The 23,794-nt window shown below is 33.0% G+C and overlaps 1 protein-coding gene across 9 annotated transcripts in view; it reads right to left on the reverse strand.

Annotated features, from left to right (window-relative positions):
• Positions 1-5,345: 5,345 nt before the first annotated feature.
• Positions 5,346-23,794, reverse strand: part of Dgkb (diacylglycerol kinase beta) — a 769,121-nt gene continuing 750,672 nt past the window's right edge. For all 9 annotated transcript variants that reach the window (XM_058585317.1, XM_058585316.1, XM_058585318.1 and 6 more), the window contains one exon: positions 5,346-9,196. In XM_058585317.1, the coding sequence (XP_058441300.1) occupies positions 9,089-9,196 (108 nt within the window). In that variant the 3' untranslated portion in view covers positions 5,346-9,088. The remainder of the gene's footprint in view (positions 9,197-23,794) is intronic.

Consider the following 23,794-nt stretch of genomic DNA (forward strand, 5'->3'; position numbering starts at 1 on the left):
AAAAGTTCAAATAAAATATAAGGAACAAAAAATAGACAATAATGGTGGGGGAGAAGTAGAAGGTGAATGAAAGTGTGTCAAATAAGTGAAATAGAAAAGACCTGGGTGATTCCTGAGCTGCCCTTTGCGGTGGTACCCTCCAAAATGCCTCACTTGGAGAATATGCTCCTTTGTCGCGAGTCCCAAGTCTCCACCTTGCAGTCCCTGTTTGGAGAGAGACATCATTTCAGCTTTCCATCCATTTTTATTTATGGACATACTGCCAGTGGAAAGACCTATGTAACGCAAACTTTGTTGAAAACATTAGAGCTCCCGCATGTCTTTGTGAATTGTGTCGAATGCTTTACCTTGAGGCTACTTTTGGAAAAGATTTTAAACAAGTTGAGTCATCTTACTTCGTCAGAGGAGGGATGTTCTACTGAAATAACCTGTGAAACATTTAATGACTTTGTTCGCTTATTTAAACAAGTAACCAAAGCTGAAAGTCTCAAGGATCAAACTGTATACATTGTAAGTAATTTGATTATGTCATCTCTTATGTGAAAACTGTTTATTAGATCAGTTCCCCAATAGCTACTATACAAGGTGCTTTGGAGATACAAAAATGTTGGTACTATTCTTTATCTAAAAGGAACTTTGTTTATCAGAAGAATTAAAATTAATATTCACATATGACTGACTGCATGCAGAATGTGATAAGTGATAATCACTGCCTAGTTACTGACTAAATCCCTCTGGTATGCTTCTTGAGGTGGTAGCATTTCAAGCACTAATAGAATAATTAGGGTAATTTTGGAAGAAACTAAAGAAGAAAAATTTCAGATGGAGGGAATTGTGTAGCCAAAGGCATGGAATGGATTCCAGGGAATGCCACATAATCTAGTTGTAGTATGTTACAAAGCTTGAAAAGAGAAAGTGAAGTCTAGAATGATAGGTGGCATCAAATAATGAAGGGTCTTGAAAACTATACAAAAGCACTTTATTTCATTTCTTAGGCAGTGAAAGGACAAGAGTGAAGGTTTTAAGAGTAACAAATATGGCTTAGGAAGATTACTCTGAACATGTGTTAAATATGAATTGGAGAAGGATGAAAAAGTTGAATGCTAAAAGAATGGTTTTGAGGCTATTAAGACTATGGATATGAGAGGAAATTTGGGCCTATGCTAGAATTGGGGCAAAAGTTGAAAAATGAAATAAATGGAAAAAGACAGAAAAGGTTAGACTTGTCACTTGTGTATGGGTTAGGTTTGGGGTGAAAAGCAAATTGTTTGATTTTTAGGTGATCTAAGTTTGAATTGTTATTACGTCAATGTGAAAATGACCAACAGACAATTGAAAATATGTACAGTAGTCCCCCATCTGTGGTGTATGTATACATTCCCAAAACCCTACTTTCAATAAAGCTTTTCTTGGTCTCATACAAAAAAAAAAAAAAAAGACCTGGTGACTAGGTAGGAAAGAGATGGTCATGTTCTCATTAAGTGGAAAAGCAAATATGGACAGGTGAACAGTAGCTATGAGGAACGTGGATGAGTCAAGTTTCCAGCATGTTGAACTGGGGACACCTGTGAACCTTTGAAGAGAGATACATGTGGATAGTTGGACTCAAGTCTGAAACTTTGAAATGAGATCTATGCTGCTGGTAAAGATTAGGGTGTGTGTCAGTGTTTTCCCCAAAGCATATTCCAAAGTTTTGATCACCTAAGGATGTGAGTTTTATTTTAATTTCTCTACTTTGTCTATCTGGAACACAGATATGGATTTTTGTGTTAGTTTTTTCATGAAATTTAATTTTTTCCAAATCTTAGACAAAATTATTTTTTTTCCCAAATATTAGATTTTATCTTAAATCCAAGAAGATACTTCCCCTTACCTCGGTCACATTGTTACTTACCCTACCTTGAAAGGCAGTGATATAATGAGTAGCTGGAAATGACAAGGGGTTGGTAAGGAGGAAATGTTCTTGAAAAATATTAAGGTAGTAGTGTTGATAAGACTGATAGTCATGGCAATCTAGAAGGAGTGGTTCAGGGTTTTCCTGAGATTCTGACTTCAGTCATTAAGTGTATGCCAGTGAAATTCACCTCTAAGAAAGTCAGACATACAGGAAGTGGAAGAGATTAATGCCAGTAGTTGAAGTTGGTTTTACTGTGGGTATTTTTAGTTTAATATACATGTGTCATATTCAAATATAGATTTGGGAATAGGCAGTAAAATATAAGTTGGACTCAAGATATAGATTTGATAATTCTAGGTATATAGGTAAAACTATGGTTATGGTAATATTTATCCAGTATATGTAATGAATTGAATACAAAGAATTAGAAAAGAGAGTTGGAGAAGGCATGATGTCAAGAACACTATTTAACTTAACTTATAGGTGGAGAAAGAGAAGCCAATATGCCAGGGTTACAATTTGAAATATTCAATATCTCTAAAATACAAATAAATCAGCAGATCAGATGTGTTTTAAAATTCCCTTTAATTCTCCCGGGAAGTTATCTACTTGCCTACTTATCTATTTGTTCCTCAATTCACACACATTTTAGTACTATTAATTGATTAAATTAGTCTAATGATTTTCAAATCACCTGTGGAGTTTTGGTAATAACTGGTGTGATCTTTCACTTGGTAAGGTTGTTAGTAGATGAACATCACTTGCCCCTGAGCTATATTTGAAGTAAGGGACACCATCAAACTGTTCCAACAATTTCCCTACTTAATTTATACTCACTAGGTAACTTCAAGTTTCAATAATATCAAGTATATTGCTCATGGTCTTGGTTAATATTTTTCCTTCTATTTCTATGAGATGAGATTTCTATTTAACATTTTCTCTATTATAAGTTAAATCGTAAGTATAGTTCCTTATTATATTTTATTTAACTAGATCAAACCCAATCCTGCAGTCTAGGAGAGGCAGTGTAGTAGGGTGATTATGAGAAGACCATTGGTTGTAATATCCCAGAGCCTCATTCCTAACCCTGTTATAGACATTTTAAAGAATATCTCTGTTCCTCCATTTTCTAATGTGTGAAATGGGGATGGTAGAATTTAAATGAGTTCATTTATATATATATAATCAGCCTGGAACAGAGCCTCTACTTTTATTGACAAAAATGTTAATACCTGTGAGGTTCTGGTGGGTTTTCATTCATCTTAATGGAGGGGTAGTTCATAGGGACAGTGCAATGTAGGATGCACAGAAAGGGGCAACCCTAATTCTCTACTGCTCCATTTGCGTCCTCTATCCCCTGCAGCCTCCTTTCTATGGCTCATTGGCTTGTGTTCACTTATGTCACAGTGGCCTTACATTAGCCCCACATACCCACAACCACTTTTTTAAACTGTCCTCTGCTTTCTCACAGCCCAAAGTCCATTCAGTGCATGGAATCTGCAGTTTTCACCATAGCCTTTGAGATGGAATTTCTGTGATTGTGCTGGCTGGCAGGTGAGATCTGCTGCCTCCCCTGCTGGTGTTGGATCAGGAGTAAGAAGTGTAGGTATGAGCAAGCATGTGAGAGTCGTGCAGGTGTGATAGGCTATAGACACTGCTCAGCTTTTGTTCTTCCCAAAGCCTGATGGCCCTGAGTGGGTGGTATTGCAGGAAGGAGACATCTCCTTAGTCCTATGGCTAGATGAAAGAGAAACAAGTGCCCCAAACAGTGCCTTTGAAATGGGCTTTTGGGAATTGATAGATATTAGTAAAGTCCCTAATAATATGAGAATTATCATTATCATGAATATATATATAAATATTTTGTTTGAGACAGTCTTGCTGAGTTGCTATGTACTTTGGCAGCTTGCTGATACTGGCTTTGAAATCGCTATGCTCTTGTCTCTGCCTCCAGAGCCACTGGTGCTCCAGCCCGCCAGGTTAGTGATTATATATATATATGAGAGAGAGAGAGAATTTTTTTTTTTTTGTAGATGGACACAACACAATGCCTTTATTTTTATATGGTGCTGAGAATCGAACCCGGTTGCGCCCATGCTAGGGGAGTGCTCTACCGCTGAGCACAATCCCAGCCCCCATGAAAATATTTTTAATGAGAAATTTTTCCCTCAAACCAACTTATTTCATGTAATGAGGGTTTGCAATGAAAAAATGGAGTAAATGAGAGAGAGCTATTTGGGCTTGTTAGTGATTTTGCCACCAGTTTTCAGTCATCAGAAAGACTTTTTCTATTATAAATGTTTAGTTTGTGTCATTTACATATATTCTTAACTTTCATACACTTAGCATCAACATTTTACAATCTGTATTGTCTATTATTTTAGCTTTCATAAGCTTTAGAGAGCTTATAAAATTATGTAAATTTGAAAAATATTATCTCATCACAAGTCTTTGGAAATGTAGAATGGCCAGATACTGATTTGAGATTTTAAAAAATAAGGCTTTCTAGGAATTATTTATTTATTTTCCTCTCTTCTGGGACGCTAAATTAATTCTTGTCTCTAGCCCTAATTTGGGGTTTGGCTTTGTTCTTTCTTCTTCTAACCCTCATTTACTTGCTTCCTGTCTCTTCTTCTTTTTCTCCATTCTTCTCCTGCCCTTTCTCTCACCAATGACTTTAAGAGGAAGCACTGTCCTAATGCTCCATTCATAATTTTCTCAGTATTTTTATGAAACGAGTCAACAGCACATGCAGGGCTTGATTTCTGTGACCCACGCTCTCACTCATGTTCTCTTATTCTGAATTCCCTTAATGATACTTTCCTTGTGTAAAGTTCTAGATTTTCAAAAAAACATTTGCAGATCCATTTGTCTTTAGATGTCTTTTTAAATTGCTTTACCAAATCACCATTTTCTCCACTGAACATGTGCCACATTTACCTTATTTACTCACACAATCCAGTCTTTAATATACTTACCTTGTCTAGCAGATATATAGACCCTTAGAAAAGAGATTGTATCTTTTGAATTTTTAATTGCTTCAGATCCTTTGCAAACTCTTTTACTTAGTCAATGCCCAAGAGATATCTGCTTAAGTCTGCTACACAGAATTAAATTAGAAATCAGTTTTATCCCAAAAATTCAACTCAAGGCCACATAATTCCATCCTCCTGGGTTGCTAGCTTTTCTTTGATGGATGAAATTGCCATAATAATGTTCACAGCAGCAACTCAGGGCACAAAGCACCACAAAGTTGAAAGGGTTGGTTTTTAAAGACACAGAATTCAATCCCAAAATACACAGCCTCCTTTCTTCGTGAGGAAAGCCAGGGTGGCTATTCCAGCACTCCCAGTGGATGCTCACAGGAGTAGGCTGACTACTGAACTGCTGGAGTAGCTCATTTACAGAGAACATTTGGCTCAAATGGCAGTAAGGAATGACACTTAAGTAAGTGGTTAACACTTTTATTTCAAAAAGCAGGATATTTTATATAACACTTTCTGAGAAAATAATTAAGATACTGTAATTAACTGAATCCGACATTTTAAACACAATAAGAATGTATAGAAACTTTCAAATGTGGGTTTATTCAAATTTTATTTAAATACAATACAATTTAATTGGGAGTTTTAAGTGGTGATTTCTGTCTTTCACAAAATGAAGATCTTTTGCAGATTTTCATTAATTTATTTTCTTAAATTTTACAGCCTTGGTGTATCTTACAAGGGTTTGATCTTTTAATGTAGAATATAAATAATGCTTTTAATATTTTTTGGTGGTATATGTGCCATGAAATGTCCATTTTCCTTTTTATAACCAATGCAAGACAAACTAACACTAGCACAAAAAGGAATGGAAGCATCTAAAAATCTTGTCCCACTCAAGTAGCATACAGTCTGACATTCAAAACAGATTCTTCCCTGAAAATTATAATTGCTCTCCATCCTCTTCAAAAAGGAAAACAGAACATAATGTAGAAACATGTATATGATTCATTGGTCCTCACTGGATGTACATTTCTGCCTGCATTGGCTGTCCAAGGAAATGAAATGACTAAACCTATGGTTTCTTTCCTTTTTTTTCATTTAATTTTTTTTTAGCTATGATCATATGACCTTTTTAAATTAAAAACTTCTTTACAATGTTATTTCTTTTTCAGTTTCTATAAGCTATCTCCTTCCACTACAAAAAACTGATGGGCACTTTTCACATTAAATGCACATGAAAGTGGGAAAACAAACTTATAACCTTTAAGTTTTCTGGGTGTTATATAGAAATATCCATTCCTATTTCTTAAAAGTGCGGCTATCTTGGTTTATTCTGGATTCTCCCCATTTACCAACTTAGCATTTAGTACTTACTGTTCAGTACTGAGTATGGCAGTGTTTAGCAGTGTGCATCTTTTTTCTCCCTTTTTCTTTGGTTCCCATACTTGGGTCCAGTGTTAATTTTCATGTAAGAGCTTTATTCACTTAAAACTGTTAATCGTTATGTCTACTATACTTAAAAGAGGTTGACTCACAACTCAAATGCTCACCCACACACACTGAAGAAAAGTTTCCATTTTGTAAAACTAACATTCATTATTCAGTATTTTAACATGTCACAGAACTTTCCATTTAGAATTTTACTTAAAATATATATTCTTCACATGAAGTTGTCATATAAAAGAAAGAATATCTTCTCTGATTTCAAAACCATCAAAGTAGATTTTTAAAAACTACTTTCCAAACCCCAGGAGTAGCATACTTGAAGGGCAAGAACAGCAGTATCTTTTGAAAATGAATTGGGAAAAGTCAAATTGGATTCATATTTCAACATTTCTTAATGGTACCAATGAATCCAACTGACTGAACTGAACAGGTGAGTAACTACTATTAGCACTAATTGTAGGTATGTAACTACACCGAAGCAAAACTGCATCTCATTCTTTCAATTATTGAAATCATGTAGGCAGGTTGTTTAATTTGCCTCATCTCACTGTCTCTCTAACAGCTTTGCAGTGCACAGATTGTTCAGAGGGATTCACAAACTGTTGCCGCCTTCAAACGATATACTACTCTAAAAGGTAGCCAAGAAATAATTGTATGTTGTACTGAACATAAAATAATTTGTGGCTTCAAACATGTTTTTGACACAAAGCCTGAGTGCCCATTGTAGAAAATTTTGTCAATTCATGTGAAAATATTTACTACCTGTAACCATAGATACACAAAATCATTGTGTGTGTTATGTAACATTATGTCAGTAATGCATTTGTTACTGTTTTGAGATTTCTTTTGGTCTAGATTACTGTTCTGTCAAATAACTTTTATTATTATTATTGTTATTATTATACTACAGTAAGTGATTGCTATACTAAATTTGCAATTGTAATCATAATTTTCCTGGGAATGCTAAATTATGTCTTAATTTTATTCAAAGCTTTTATTTTTAAAGCAATTAAACTTATTGTTGATTGATATTTACCATCCAATGTTCCTGAAACACTAAAAGAGTATGTTTTATACATAATCTTCCATTATACCACATTGCTTGATAGTAGCTATTTGATATAACAGCATTCAGTTGAGTTTTCAAACCAAAGAACTAAAATTATAGCAATTTCACTTGAAATCCATAAATCCATGCACAGGATTGTGTTCAACAGAATCACTAAATGCTATTTGTTATTCAAAGATGAATGAATCAATAGAAAAATAGAACTGATAAATCATTGGCACTTTAATGCAGAGTGGAGAGGAAAACTAATAAATCATGCATTTCAAGCACTTGTTTTCCTTATGGCATGTTTGAAAACATAAAACATGCAATGATGAGATGCAAGTCAATATGAATGAACAATACCAAGACTGCTCAGAAGCATTTCATTTTATATCACAAGCTTAAAGAAACACTAAGAAAAGTAGTAATTCCATGATTTCTTTAAATAATCAAAGAACCCAACCATGCCATGAACACCTTAAATAGTGATCTAGGCCATTTAATATTTCCAAATAAACATTTGAAATGTCATAGAGATGGGACTGGAATACGTGAATGGGAGGGGGCTAACTGCATGCATGATTTGATTCAATGAGCTCAATATTATTACAGATACCAATTTATACTAGAAGGGAACTGATATAATCATTTACTTTCTTCAAGTGCACTTAACTGATCCATTAAAAATTAAAGACATCTATATTTATAAAGGACCAAATAACCAAGAAATTGGCTCAAGCTTTGTGCTGTATGACCTACTGTCTATGAAAGGTGAGAATTTTGATCATAATAAATGGGTAACTCACTCTCTTCCCATATGTTACCTCTCAAAAATTAATCATAAGAACCATAAATTTGTTCCATATAATTATGCATTAACCCATTTCTCTGAAGCATCTTTTTCTGAAAATTTGGTGAGAAACACATTAATTAAGCACATATTTTAAAACATCTATTTGGTTTCTGGTGTGATTATAAATTTTCTTCTATATTCTCATACAGAAAGGGATAAAGCTTGCCATATTACCACACTTCACTGCCAAGAAACATATTTTAATTCATTTTTTGGAATTAAAAACCAATGAACAAAATAAAAAAAAACATTTTCTATTTTTTAGCACAAGAAAATCTTATACCTGATATTTATTTCCACTCAGAAGAGTTAAGATGTTGAAGAAAAACTATTTAGTATCATAGACAACTATTGAATAGAACTTTTGAGTTAAAAGTGTCTCCTTAAGTCATCAAAGATCATTTGATACACTAAGAGGGAAAAGTATAGCAATCTGCAACTATGATCATTGCAGCATTACTGATTAATGCTTATTAATAATTAGAATCACACTGAGACTTGTGTTTCCCATGGTATTTCCTTTTCACGTTTCACAGGTTTTTCTCACAGATTAATAAATGGAAATTGAGTAAGATGCAGTGGGAGACATAAAACTCTTTGGAAATGCATGCAACAAAAATATGCAGTACCACTTCATGTAAACTTCTGCTTTCTTCATGCAAAGGTGCCTATAAAAACTGAGACAATAAATTTTCTAATAGCTGAATTCTACATTAGCTCAGAAACACAATCTATTAAACCAATTCCATGATTTTGCATGAACAGAAGACTTGAAATGGTTTGAAGATTTCCAGCATAAATGCTCCATGGCCCAATTATTCTAATTAAATTTCTAAGAACAAAATCATAGAAGATTATTCCTTGCTTCGGTTTCTTGTTCTTTTGACGAGGGAGCAGAATAACCCGGTTTTTGGAGGAGGGCCCATCAGCATTGGGGCTTGGTTCTTGTGTGTGATTTTTATCTAGGAAAAAAAGAGAGAGAGAGAGAGAAGGAGTAATCTCCAAATACAATACTGATTTCAGAGAATCCCTGCTAAGGTTAAAAGTATTTCATTTGTTACTGAAACACCACAAGAGTAAAATTTCCTTTCAGTTTTTTTTTAAAATTTCTAACATACTTTTAAAGGAAACAGGATATGCATTTAAATAATATTCCAATGCTAAATATACTAACAAAAAATAAAATTTAGCTGAAGTCACATTTAAATATGATGTTATCTCTAACCTAGCTAGTAGTACTGTAAAACCCCCAAACTCTTTATTTAGGCTATATGATAACTGACTATAATTTCTTGACCATTAGTTATGTATTATTTATTGAAAGCAGGAAAAGATGCACCATTACTGTATCCAGAGTCCCAGTGATGGCCCCACATTAACATGTGCTTAGTTGGAGAGCCTTATTTATCTTGCTAATCATATTGTTTCTTTCTTTCAACATGAACTGCAAGGTTTAATTCCCAAACAATCATTAAGAATGAAAGTCAAAAGTTAACATGCAAAAAAGGTCAGAAATGATGAACTAGCTTTCTAATTTGTTAATTAATTGGTAATAGAAAAGAATCAAATATTGAAAAGCCTGCTTAAAACACTTAGAGAGACTGTTCTAAAGCTACTCGTTTTGATTTCTTTAATATAAAACTACGAATCACCTTAAATGAGACAACCTTAAAGTAGATTATGTCTGCAATTTTCTCTAATTCAACTCTAAATTAGAGAAGACATTTTATGAATATATGCTATGCTCAAAGCTAATTGAAAGCAATTATCAAAGTGGCATTTTGTCTGTGACTTTAAGATACATTGTAAGATAATAAATGATTCTCATTATGTAATAAAAAGGTCACATCTTGCCTTTGGGCTAGTGACGCTAAGAGTTTTTCAAAAGCAATCTGAGACATTTTCTTTAGCTTACTGTGACTGATACAAGAACCATCGCTTATTAAATATCAGTTGTCACCTGCACGGTATCCCTATCAGAGATGAGTATTTCTTTCAAAAAGAAACACCACCTCATTAAAACCTGCAAAAAATATATCTCTTAAAGTGCATACCTGACATTTTCAAGTTAAAATGAATATCCTTCACTTGTCATTCATTAATAGCAATGAAACAAAAAGAAAAAAGTTTGTCACATGAACAGGATCATTAAAATCAGTACTAGGCTTTTGGCAAATGGAAATTCACTTCACAGCCTATAAAGACAGGAGTGAGAAACCTTGAAAGAATGAACAACTTTATTTAAGTCTGTTGGAATCAGGTTATACTAGAAGGGTTCAGTGTTCTTCTTTTCACTGTAAAAATAAATTGCACTTGTAAAAGGTCACTAGGCTAAGCTGGCCCCAAATCTCTGGATATCTTACTTTATTATATTTTTGTTATCTTAAGAAGTGGGCAGATGATAGCCACACAGATGAGATGCCAAAAATGTACCTGTCTGTATAGATTTAAAATGGTCTCTACCAAATTTTATCTCTTAATAATTGTTTTAGATTACACTGAATATTAAGCCATTGATTTTTAAACTCCTCTGAATTCTAGCTTTAGACAAAATCTAATATAGTATCAATCATCATTTATTCGTTTTATAAAATTTACTCAGCCTCTATTATTCTTTGGACATTTTACCAGGAACTTAGAATAAATAGACCATACACAATCTTTGCTCCCAAGAAGTTATAGTCTAGTAGGACAGAGAACTTGAGGAAGCACATTTAATATTATTATCCACACTGAAATAGGAGGCTAAGCAAAGGCACTGTATTTTTCTGTGCTGGAAATGAAAATGAGTCAATTTATACATGCAAAAAAAATGTTATTTTTAAATGAGTACCTGGGGAAGTGGTTATTACCTATTACTTACATGATAACCTTAAAATCAAATGAAACAGCAGGTAAAATTAGAAGACATATTTCTGATTCACAATTGCTAGACTAACTCCTTTAAAAGGTATAGTATAAAGACATTTCAGAAGATAAGATAATTTTATTCAATTGTTATTAAGTCTTTGGAAGAAATTTATTTTTATAGTCACATATAAAATGAGCATCAATTTATGACAAAGTATAGCCAAGATGTCACAAATTATTGCCTATGAGATTTTTTTTTTGTTCTTGTGTGGTTTTTTTTAGGTATTTGAATTTTGTTGGATCATGAGTATCTTTATATTGAATATCCTTCTTCAGAAGAAATCATATGTTCTTATTCCTTTGAAATAACAGTATCTCATTCAAATCTCTTTACAGACTATGACTCTGTATCCTTGTTACTAATAATTCACTTCTATTTTTCTGTTTTGAAAGAGTTTAACAGCCAGTTCTATTTTTATAATTATTTATAATCTGGTTTCTTCTTTGTTTAACTTCTCTGTTTAACTTCTTTGTTTAACTTTTGGTCAAAATATACAACTCTTTTTAAAATATAACTTTATTTCTGTAAAGAATTAATTCCATATCGTTTTTATCTGTCCATGGAAATGAAAAACAACTGGTTATTTCCCTCTTGGTGAGGGGAGGTAACATGGAGAAAACCAGCATTCACAAAATATCTATAATGTGTCCAGGTTCTCTGCACATATCCTCTCATTGGAAAATTACATGTCTTTGTATATTTGGGCAGAAGCAAAAATGAACCCATTAGAGATAAACCTGGAATGACTGCAGAAGTTAGAACATTGCCGTAAAACTGCAAGGTAAATGTTGTCGTCAATGGAATGATCCCCTATCAAAACTCTTCCTGTCTCCTGAGCATCTACTAGTTTGAAACCAACAGCAGCAGAAGAAAGGAATTTCTGCTGCCCATGGTTTTTCTATTTGTCTTTCTATTTCAAATTAATTTTGTCCATATCTAAAAATATGGAGATTAAAAATTTGATTTTGGTTTTAGTTTTATGAAACAAGGATTTAACATAGAAACCAATAACCAAATCAAAGATAAAAAGCATTGTTTTTTGGTGGTAAACTGTTAATATTATTAAGGTTGCATAGTGTGCTAGCTTTAGCTCCTAATAGTAAAAATGCTAGCACAAATATATGCAATTATTATTTATCAATTAATTTTTTCAAAGACTAATAGTAAGAATAAAGTATTTATTTGGCTTTTATTCTGGGCTGAGTTTTATATCCATTGTTTGCTATCTGGGACTTTTGGGATATTGTTGTCATTCATTTCTCTCATTGGTACTGTAAAGATTTTAATATAGTGTCTTATTGGTTTCCTGTAAACATAAATGAATTGATGTACACAAAATGCTTAGAATGTTATTTGGCACATAAAAAGCACTCATTAACTGTTAATTATTAGTAGGAGAATTAGAGTAATGTTAGTGTTAAAAACCATCTCTCCACAAAATGAATTAAATACAGTGTACCTAAAACTAACACAAAATTAACAGAAAATTACTTACACATATGGAGTAAACTATTAGAAGAATCAGAACAGTTCATCTGAGGAATGGACTTGTGACACAGTACTATTGATGAGACAAGTCTATAATTGTAGTTTTTCAAATATTATCTTGATATAAATGTTAAATAACTTTAAAAATTCCCTATGCAGTGATTATATTGTATCCCAGTGTTCTTAGTTCTTCAAATGCAGTCCAAAAACAAGGCACTTACATCATTCTTAAGAAATACAGATTCCCCATAACTTCTGAATCAGATTCTACTTTATAACAAGAATCACACATGATTTATATGCATGTTTAAATTTGGGAAGCCTGGGTCCATATGTCATTTTATTTTCTTCCTAAGAGGCAAGGTCAATAAATCACTGCTGACTGAAAGAGAATAGCATCCCAAAATATGACTGAGAATTAATAGTAACAAAACAAATATTTTCAATTACTTGTTATCTTTATTCTTAATCTTCTAGGTACCACCTAATTTTCATTTAGTGCTGGAGATTTCAAGTTAAATAGCCTTTTTCTTTTCTTAACCTATGAATTTTCTAGTCTAATGACAGTGAGAAATATGTATACATGTTGTGCTATAGAGATCCTTTCAGTTTGTAACACACACACACACAAAATTAGGATCATGGTAGAAGGACAGTGATGTAATTAAAGGAGTTTCAGTCACACCATCATAAATTAAGGGTTGGGTGCAAGACCTGAGGCAGGAAAAGGAGGTATACGGTTAATGTAGTAATTCAGAAAAGAATTTCAAGAACTTTAGTTATGGTAGTGCCAAAGACATTGCAGTAGGGGGCATATATAAAAGGCATTCAGGAGGAAAAATCTATAGGCTGAAGCAGATGACTGGATGTGTGGTATATTGGAAAAGGAAAAATTTCTAGTATGATTCCCATGCTTTGGGTATTAGTTGTTAGTTGTGAAGTGACACTATTTTATAGCAAAATAAGCATTTTTTTTTTTTTTGGCAGGGGTGAGAATCAGAAAGTTAGTGAAGTCAGAGTTGAATGTGACATTTTAAAGGAGAGGTTCAAGATTTTTTGAAAATGTGAGTCTGGTGTTTAGAATGGGGAATAGGTCTTCAGACAGATTTAGTTTTGCTACACATATAGTAATATCATTCACTTAGATTACTGAAGAATGGTATAGCAAATATAAACAGCAGATGTTAGACTTTGTTACTTGGGAGTATGGAAATTAGAGGATAAAGGAAGAGAATGATATCCTATGAAGAATATGAGTACAAAGAACAGGAGAGGCAGGAGAAAAAATGGAAAAAAATGCCATTATGAAAACATTTCCAATCCATCTTCAGTGTGGCTTATTTCTCTTTTATTAAGTAAGGTGAAGACTTAATATTCCATTAATCTAGTAATATGCATGTGTATAAGTTAGTTTTGTGTCACTGTGACCAAAATTCATAACAGAAACAACTGAGAGGAGAAAAGGTTTATTGTGCCTTCTGGTTTCAGAGGATTAGTGCATAGGTGGCCAGCCCCATTTCTCTGGGCCATAAAGATGAGGCAGAACCTCATGGCAGAAGGGTGTAGTAGAGGAATTCTACACAGTTCATGGCAGCCAAGAAGCAGAGAAAGGAGAATTCATGGAAAACACCCTTCCAGGGCACATCCCCAGTGAACTACTTAATCCAATTATTTCCCACCTCCCAATAGTCCATTCAGTTATCAATTCATTTGATGGATTAATACACTGATGAGCCCTAATGATCCAGTTGCTGCCTAAAAGCTGCACCTCTGAAACTCATTGTATTGGGAGGCAATGCTTTCAACATGTGAGCTTTGGGATTGGAGAGGACATTGCAGATTCAAGCCAAAGCTGCATGTATGCTGACGTTATTCACAATGGTCTGCATATAAGGGATGTAAAGTATTAAAATGTTTAACCTAATTCTAAACACAGAAATAATCATATTTGAAAGCTACATATGTAGGATCTTTAGGTAGATATCCATGTAATTCTGAGATTGGCAAATATTTTCTGTAAAGGGCTAGAAGATATGTTTTTTATACTATAGGCTATGTGGTCTTAACCTACAGTGCCACTGTAGACCATTGGTACTTTTAGACTCTATGTAAATAAATGACTGTGGCCATGTTTCAATAAAATTTGTTTAAGAAATAACATTTGAATTTCACATAATTTTCTCATTATAAAATATTTTATTTTTTTTCAACCATTTATAAATGTGAAAACCATTTTAACTCTTTAGCTGTACAAAAATAAGAAATTGGTCATTTTTGGCCCATAAGGTCATAATGTGCTAATACTTGATGTTATTAAGTAAAATACTAAAAAGTAAACCTAGAATTATGAAACATAAAGTGAAAGAACAAATTTTAATTTATAATCATGATTTATTGGGCTCATAGCTAAAATATGGATAAAAGTGAAAATAATTTTCTATGGCATGTCTTTGCTCTACTGAGTGCCACCATTGGAATCTATTTTGTTAAAAATCTGAATTGGAATATATACTAACTGCCTTGATTTCAGTATTATACCAACTGATCAAATTTTGTTTAAGTACATAAAGTCTTTAATTAATTCTCATTGTTGTATACTAGGGTGAGCTTAATAACATGATTCTTTGAAAGTAACTCAGTGCATAGCAACTTACTTTTAAAATAAAAGTAAGGAGTCTAGGAGCTGGGGGTGGTAGCACATGCCTATAATTCCAGGAACTTAGGAGGCTAAGGTAGAGGGATCACAAGTTACAGATCAGCCTCAGCAATTTAGCAAGACCCTCTCTGAAAAATTTAAAAGTTAAAAGAATCGGGATATAGCTCAGTGGTAAAGCACCCCTGGATTCAATCTTTAGTACCAATAAATAAATAATCAAGTCAATAAATAAAAATAGAGATATTCTCTCTGAATCTAGCCAAAATTTTCTTTCCCTGCTTCATCTCTTTGAGAGTTCATTATTACTGGATTTAATCAGCTACCTTAAAATAAATGGGATTTTCGGAAAATAAATGCCATTGAATATGTGTGGGCAGACAATTTAGCAATTATCTAGAACATTAAAAGCTACTTCAGATTGTATCCTTTCAATAATGGAAACTATTTTGAATTCAAATATGTAGCTGAGCCATATGACAGCAGGGATAAAGTGCATGCTGAATTTCTCAGGTCCATAACTGCCAAAAAAGAAAGGCAATGAAACATAATTTTCTAAAATCCCTTCCCAGCTTCTTTGTGATTCTACCCATTATTTTCTGGAATGATAGTAATTTTCAAATTTAATATTAAAGTCTTTGATCTAACATCAAATTCAGAGAAATCATTGTGAAGATTTAAAACAAAGTCACTAAAAAATGAGGTTGAGAGGTTTATTTGCTGATGAAATTCACAAGCATTTTAAATATGTATGGAAAAGAAGAACCTTTTTCCTGAAAGTAATGGGCTATTTGATCACATTGCAAGAAAAATAGTCATAACTAGATATGAAACATCTTTTAAGATATAAATTTTATTTTCCATTCCAAAATATTTTTATGGCTCTAAGTTGGTTGGCAATGAAGGTCAAAGACATTTGAAACCATTTTTAATATTCTAGTGTCTCTATGGAGAAATTATACCCACAATTTTAACCCTGTTTTTCTGTTTATCTTTTTATAGGGCATCTTCAAATATATGGTCACATAAAAAAAAGAAAGAAAGAAAAACGACAGCAGAACAAAAGAAAACATTTTGGTGGTGAGATTCTCCTTTCTGATTATAACCAAGGTATATTTGCAACTAGAAGCTTTAATTTTCTTAATGAATAATGTTTCATATACAATTTTCTATGTAGTCTTTCTCATCTAGCATAGGGCTTCAGAATATAGACTTGGGATATAATATAACAGTTTGATTCTCACCTTGGCCAATGGCCAGCTATAAGGTGGTGGCCAATGGATATCCTGTTTTAGAGCCTTAGTCTATATTTATTAAAGAAGTATAAGAATAGCACCTACTTTGTAGGATCACTGCAAGCACTAAATGATACATGTCATACATGTACTTTATAAATTTTACATATTATTTTTAGTGTAATTATGTACAGTTGAGTTAAAACCACATTTTGCTAAGCCATCTTCTATCTGAGATGACAAAGCTTTCAAAATATCTTGGTGGCACTGGGGAATTGCATATTATAGCTATCTGCTTTCTCTGTGAAATACCAGGCAGCATAATTCCTGCCACATGGTAGTTTCTACTTCTACTCAAAGGAAAGATTAGGGTGAAAAAAGTGTGGGGCATTTACTAGTCATCAGGAGTCCAATTCTTAGATTCAGCCATATCCTTTTCTCTTTGGAACATTATAGCACTGATCTAAAGACTTTCTTCTCCCTCAAAGTTAAAGCATTACATGTTAATCAAATTGGATACCCAGTATTGATGTCTTATCCATAAAACATATATTCAATGGTGTAATGATAACTGATATTCTCAACAGTGTGTCCAGGTCAATGATTAGGGAGCATAATTCAGTTGAACTAGTACTAAAGTAGATGGAGAAAACTACCTGATTGTTTTCTGGATTCTATTTCAAAGAATTGTCCTACCACTATTCAGTTCCTCAAGATAATTTAGAAACCAGGATAATCCTTGATACTGTCTTTTTCTTATCTCTCATAACCAATCTGCTTATCAAAGTCAATTGATTTATCCCTCAAATATGTTGGGTATTTCTTGATTTTGCCCCCTTACTCCCACACTTTAAGGTCGAATTACAAAAGTCCTCTAACTGCTCATTGACTATCTTTTTAATCCATTCCCCACCCAGATTGTTTTTTTCACCATGCAAGTAAGCTAACAATTCTCTCCTGATTAAACTTTTCTTTAATTCTATGAGACTCTGAAACTAAGGCTAAAAATTCCTCCTTTGGGCTTCAAGGTCCTACTGCTCTGATTCTTACACAATTTCCTGCTTGGCCCCATATCTGTTTCTGTCCCATATCTATCATTTTCTCTCTCAGATCCTTGTCATATCAGGCTCCTTCCCACACTGCATAGGACACTCTTTCCTTCCTTTGGGCTTCATCATTTCTTCTTCATCTTTTCTTTCTCAGGTCCACTGTGAGATTTTTGAAAGCTTTCTGGATCTCTTTTGACCAAATAAAATCATTCTCTGTCACTTCCTTATTGTACCATTGAACCACAGTACCACAGTTCACAGTACCATGAACTTTTCCTTCATAATCCTCATATCATTATTAAAATCTTATATTTGTGAGAATATGTGGGTAATATATACCTGCTCTGACTTCATAAATCACATTTTGTTTTGGTTTTCTTTGTGCTGTTCCATTGTAATACTCTAGGACAAAATGTCAGCACTTGTTGTCTACACATCATGTTGATAAGACATTATTGGGTTATTAATATATGCTTTGTCAATAAGCATTTGTTAAATTACTCACCAATATTCTTGAGATGGTTTGGGTAAAATAGCTGCCTTATTTGATTAATTTTTATTCATTAGTTTGAACATCTTATTTAATAATATCCATCATGTTCACTCCACAGAATTATCATGATGACACAATGGAATATGTTAAAATTCCTTGAATTTCTTAAGTATCCTCAAATGAACCATGTGCAATGTGTTCTGAATATCCAAAGAAATAAAAACAATAAGTTATAAAATTATTTTTAGTTTATTTCCTAGAGGGGTTTTAAGTCCATGTATATATTTTTTTTAAATGGGTAGGAACCTTTGTAAAACACTGGACCAGTTTTTATTAACAGATAAGAAGGCTTACTCATTAAAATTTTGAACAATACAGATTGTTGCCTCTTAACAAAAAGCTTAGAATATGTTTTTGGCCTCATTTCCTAATTTTAATACAGAAAAATCAAAGAAAACAAAGAGATAAATAAAGTGTGATCAGAAGGCAAGTGTGAGAGAAAAGTCAAACTCAGGTCTGGTGATTCTATTGTCTGTATCCACCAGAAGACAGATTTCCAACTGCTGAAAGAAATTGAAACTGTGAATTAGTTGACAATTTCCACCAACAAGGAGATTACTTCTAACTGTACCCATTTTAGAGGAACTCAAGTTTGAACTAGATGTGAATATTGGTCCTCTTGAAAGCTTAAAAGTCCATTGGGTACAACAATTTCATCCCTTTTAGCACATTTACAGTCTATGTCCATATCAATATGAATGCAAAATTTATTACAGATTTAGCATGTCTCTTTTCAATTTTGCATATTGTGTTCAACTGGCTTTGGAGTTACTGTTGGAGACTACAAAAATGAGAGATTATTATCTTTTAACCAAAGTGAAATGAATTTCTCAAAATTGAAACCAATAACTTTCAAAATAAATAGAAGACCAATTTATGCTTATGTATAATATTTAAATAAAATATATAAAAGAAGTATAAAAAGTTAAAGCCCAATTATAAATACAACATTTGGTAAAGCTTTTAAAATATAATGTAGGAAGAAAACAATCTTTAAAATATTTTTGTGCAAAATGCAATCAAATTTAATCAGTTTGGCATTAATTAAGCTCTAATAATGTACTTCAGTAACTTCCCTAAGTAGTGGATCCGTTTCCCCTTCATCCAGGTCGATTTGTGCACATTATGGTGTCATCATAATTTTAAAACATACTGAGAAAATGACAGAGCTGCAAAATTAAAATAAATGATTAATGGTATTTTTTTTTCATGTTTTGTACTAATAGGTATTACTGAGCCTTTAACTTAATACAGCTGTCAAGCTCACGGGTTCTACAGATCCAGCTATGAACCGAAATGGAAATTACATATTCCAGAGACACCTAAAGATGACACTTTGGAATATTTTAAATTTTAATTAGTAGGTGCAATTGTTTTGTTCCCCTGTAACCACTGCAAATTAATTGGAAATCAGTCTCATCCAATTTTTTTTTTTTTTTAACAACCTGAAATGAAGAGATTGGTGCTTTACACCTTAACATTCTTGTTTGGGGGCCAGAAAGCACACATGCAGTAAATTGCATTGTCAATTACAAAAAAACAACAACTGTTGTAAAATTAAGAAAAATTATGCATAGGCAAACAAAACTAATTAATGCATAAGTAACAGGGGAACACACAAAATAATGCCCAACTAAACACAAATGTGTCAGTCTTTGGAAAAAAATTAAGGTTTAGAAATGTAAATTTATGCAAAAGTATTTACCAATTAAGATTTAGGTAAAAGGGTGCTTTTAATCTATGTTTTATTTAACTGCTTTTAGGGTATAGTACCACTCACACCTTAAAAGCCTACAGTGTGCCCACTAGAACAGCAGTCTGATTGTTCAAATGTTTTAAGATGGCAGATGACTGTAATTTAATTTTCTATTCCTCAAAATACCAGGATGTAGGCTCATTAAATAACAAACTGTAGTATTTCCTTTTTTAAACTTTCTCATTATTCACTATTTAAATATTAGACACATTGCAATTTCTAGGCACAGGAAAATGTTCATTATCTGTACCTGCATGTTAAATATTTTCCTCCAGATAATTTATGGGTTACTATTTTTCTTCCATGACTGAAAATACAGCACATTCCCTTGTTGAATTTTTTTCTCTTTTGAAAGAAAGTCATTAGAGCAGCTTAACATTCTTTAAAAAGTGTGTCTACTAAGCCAGCAAGTGCTAAGTTTCAATAGCTGTCTAACTTTTAATAAGAAAATAATACTTTTATCAAATTTTCACAACAAGACTGATTATTAGGAAATCAACCTGGTACATTAAACATTATTTTATAGTATTTAATCAGTTTAATGCAAGGGTCTTGGGAGATTCAGGTTTGGTAAATTTGCAGATAACTTTCATAGCATTATTGTATTCTGAATAAATTTTAACATAATTTACTTTTTAGATGATTATTAATGATGTTATATATTACAACAAAATGCTGTCTTTTCCTAAAATGAGTTTATCTGTAAATGATAATATGAAAACAATAAGTGTCTATTTTCATAATATTTAAAGATTTATTAGCCAAACTTAAAGTGTCAAATTTTGTTCTAACATAAAATAATATGGGTTTGACTCTTATTTTCCCGTTGCATAATTCAGGATTATAGGGAAGTTGGTCTAAATTATAAAATTAAAGAAATCTAGATGAATTATTAAATATAACAATATACACCCTAAAATCAATGCTTTCTCTGTGTTGCTAAATGTGATATAACAATTTTCAAGAACATTTAAATATTTCCTTGTGATGTGTAGTAACTCATTTTAGGAATAAGGAAACAGTTTCAAGAAAATCCATTAAGTAACTCTCTGAAATCCAGAAGTCACTGATATAATAGAAGACCTAACCTTGGACTCTGGCCCTCATTCCTACTTTCTACCCATTGTGACACTCTTTCTTAACATAGTAATTTTCCTAAGTAGTTTTTCCCTCCCTCCTTATAGGAATCGAATGAAACATTGCTTTCAAGGAGTGAAAAATATTTTTAACTTCTGACTGCATTTAATTTCTGCTAAAGTGCAAGAAAAGTTGACTATTTCACTTGCAGATGCCAGCTTCCTCAAAATAACTTTTAAAATAGTGAAACCTAGAATAGGTCTTAAATAAAAAGCTGAAAACAGAAGTTTTAATAAAACTTCTGTAATAAGAGAGTAGTAAGACTATAACTTCTAATTTGTTTTTAGTCTTCAGGTCTTTGGTTAGTTAGCTTAGGTATTAGGCATAAGGAGATCTACCTACTGTAAAAAAGGACAAATTCTAGCTATTTGCCTACTTTTCAAAATTGCTCCATTTTCTCATAAGTCTTTCCCTGTGTACTGTTTAAATTTAGGTTTTGCCAGGTTCTTGGCAGGAAACATAGATCTACCTGTGAGTTGACATTAAGAAAACTTATTATTTAGCTAATAATCAAACGGGAGGTATAAGCACAAACTATGGGGAAAATTAGCAGATGTCAATGTATCTTCTAATATGATATTAGATGAAATGCTCTTCTAAATACTATTACAAAATAAAAAGGATTTTCATGATATTCAACTTTGGATCTTTGAGAGGGTCATTAAAGCAGTATCCTCTTAAAATGGCTTATTTTTGTTTTTAAATGTAAATGTTCTGTTTGACACTTGCTAGTTACAGAACTACTAGGGAATGTCCACATGGAAAGGCGCCTCACTGGACTGGCTACCTGCTTTACAACTAGATGTTCCCTTTTTCATCACAGTGTACTTTAGGACGCTTCAGAAATATGGCATTTCCTCTTCTGAACTTTTTATCCTTAGGCAAACAGGCTTAATGGACTGATGACAGGTTTAAGAGTAGAAAAACAGGTTAGAAAGTCCCAGTCACAGAACTCTTTGCTTCTTGACCTTGGATCACCTAAGCTTGCATCCAAGTCTAGAAGTCTCCCATACTAACAGATAACTAATAACAGTCTTAAAATGAATGTCTCTGTCTATAAAGTAATGGAAAACAAAAACCCCATGTGGTCATATACATCATTCTTGATACAGAGAAATATCTAAAATCTTAATCTTATCTTTAGAGGTAAATAAAAGAGCTGTGCTTTGGGGCCATATTATTTTCTCTTAAACAATGAGGTAGATGCTGTCTCAAATTGGCTGACTATAGGACAGAGGAGTAGAAAAAAATTAAAGACAGTTTATCAAAATGGGTATGACATTAAGATTAAAGATTTAAAAGATTTATTAGATATAGCTAGTATTTTTTAAGTGATATGAAAATGCGAAATATATTGTGAAATCCACAAGTTAGTGGATAAACATGCATGAGTGATAGGCTGATGAAATGCTGACTCTTGGAGAGAATTCAGTCACATCTAAGAAGAGCCATGAGCAATATAACATCTAAGGACATAGGGGATGATTTCAGGTCTAGCCAAGAGGGAGTAAGTACACTCTATTCTGTTGCTCCCACTGGATATGGCTATAAACCCTGAACATCCTACACCAAGCCTCTGTCTGAGGATACCAAAAAGTAAATAATAACAGACAGATTAGGGAAAAATGTCAGAACACTAAATGCTACAGAATTAGTGATGATGTTCCTGCTGTTGTTTCTCCCTTCTTGTATCTCCTGGCTTGGACTTAACTGGAGCTTCTTTATTTATATTGGGCACTGTATACCAGGTATACATAGAGTTTCAAGGAAAATCCTATCTTTCTCATTTAAAGAATAGGAGAGTAAAGCCCTTCAGACCAAAGACAGTAAGGAAAATAAAGTGTTGTACACCAACCCTACCACAATCTCTACCAACACAGGTCCATAGCTGATTACATAGTAGCGGCAGGTGCCTAACACTTTAGTGCAGGGCAGACTTTAACTCATTAAAGGAATTATGGGCTCAATAGGGATCTCCTATTTCTTTCTTTCTCTCTGTATCCCCTTGCCATCCTGGAGGAAGATGCTACTTCAGGAAATACATGGCAGAGCAGAAAAACTAAACTCTTGGATTCTTGCTAGAACATGAGACTACATGAAATGAAAAACATTAGAGAGATCATGGAGAGGAGGGAGCTCAAGCAAGATATCCTGCCAAGCTTTGTAGAATTCCCTGAATTTTCTCTTTATTTGACTAGGCCTGGATGTGACCTTAAACAGAATACTGATAACTTATAACTGAATTAGAGTGTAGGCTACCATCGGGAGTCCAGACAGACATATAGATCTTTTACATGAAATATAAATCTGAACAATATTACAAATACTTTGAAAACTGAGCTGATATCAGGGCCACAACTTATAGAAGATGAATTAACATCTGTGACCTGAACCTAACCTGGTAAGGCACCTGCTAGAATAACAATAATGACAACAGCAAAGCAATATTCCCCATGGGAATTAAATAATAGCCAGGCCCTCAAAACATGATATTTAAGATGTTCAGGACATAACTCATAATTTCTCAAAATAAAAAGAACCAGGAATATTTCAAAAACGTATATGGTATAAGACACCCAGTGATACAAGCCTTGAGATGATATAATTGTTGGGATTAACAAACAAGGAGTTAGCAGCTATTATAATCATGTTCCAAGAAATAATGGGAGACACTTCAAGAGTAAAGACAGAAAGTGGTAGGTGAGAAATAGAAGATATAAAAGGAATCATTGGAAAATTGTACAACTGAAAATTCAATTTAAAACTGAAAAATACAAT

This window comes from Marmota monax, unplaced genomic scaffold (genome assembly GCF_021218885.2).
Source record: "Marmota monax isolate L192 unplaced genomic scaffold, Marmota_monax_Labrador192_F-V1.1 WCK01_AAM20220418_F8-fsc00057, whole genome shotgun sequence".
NCBI lineage: Eukaryota > Metazoa > Chordata > Mammalia > Rodentia > Sciuridae > Marmota > Marmota monax.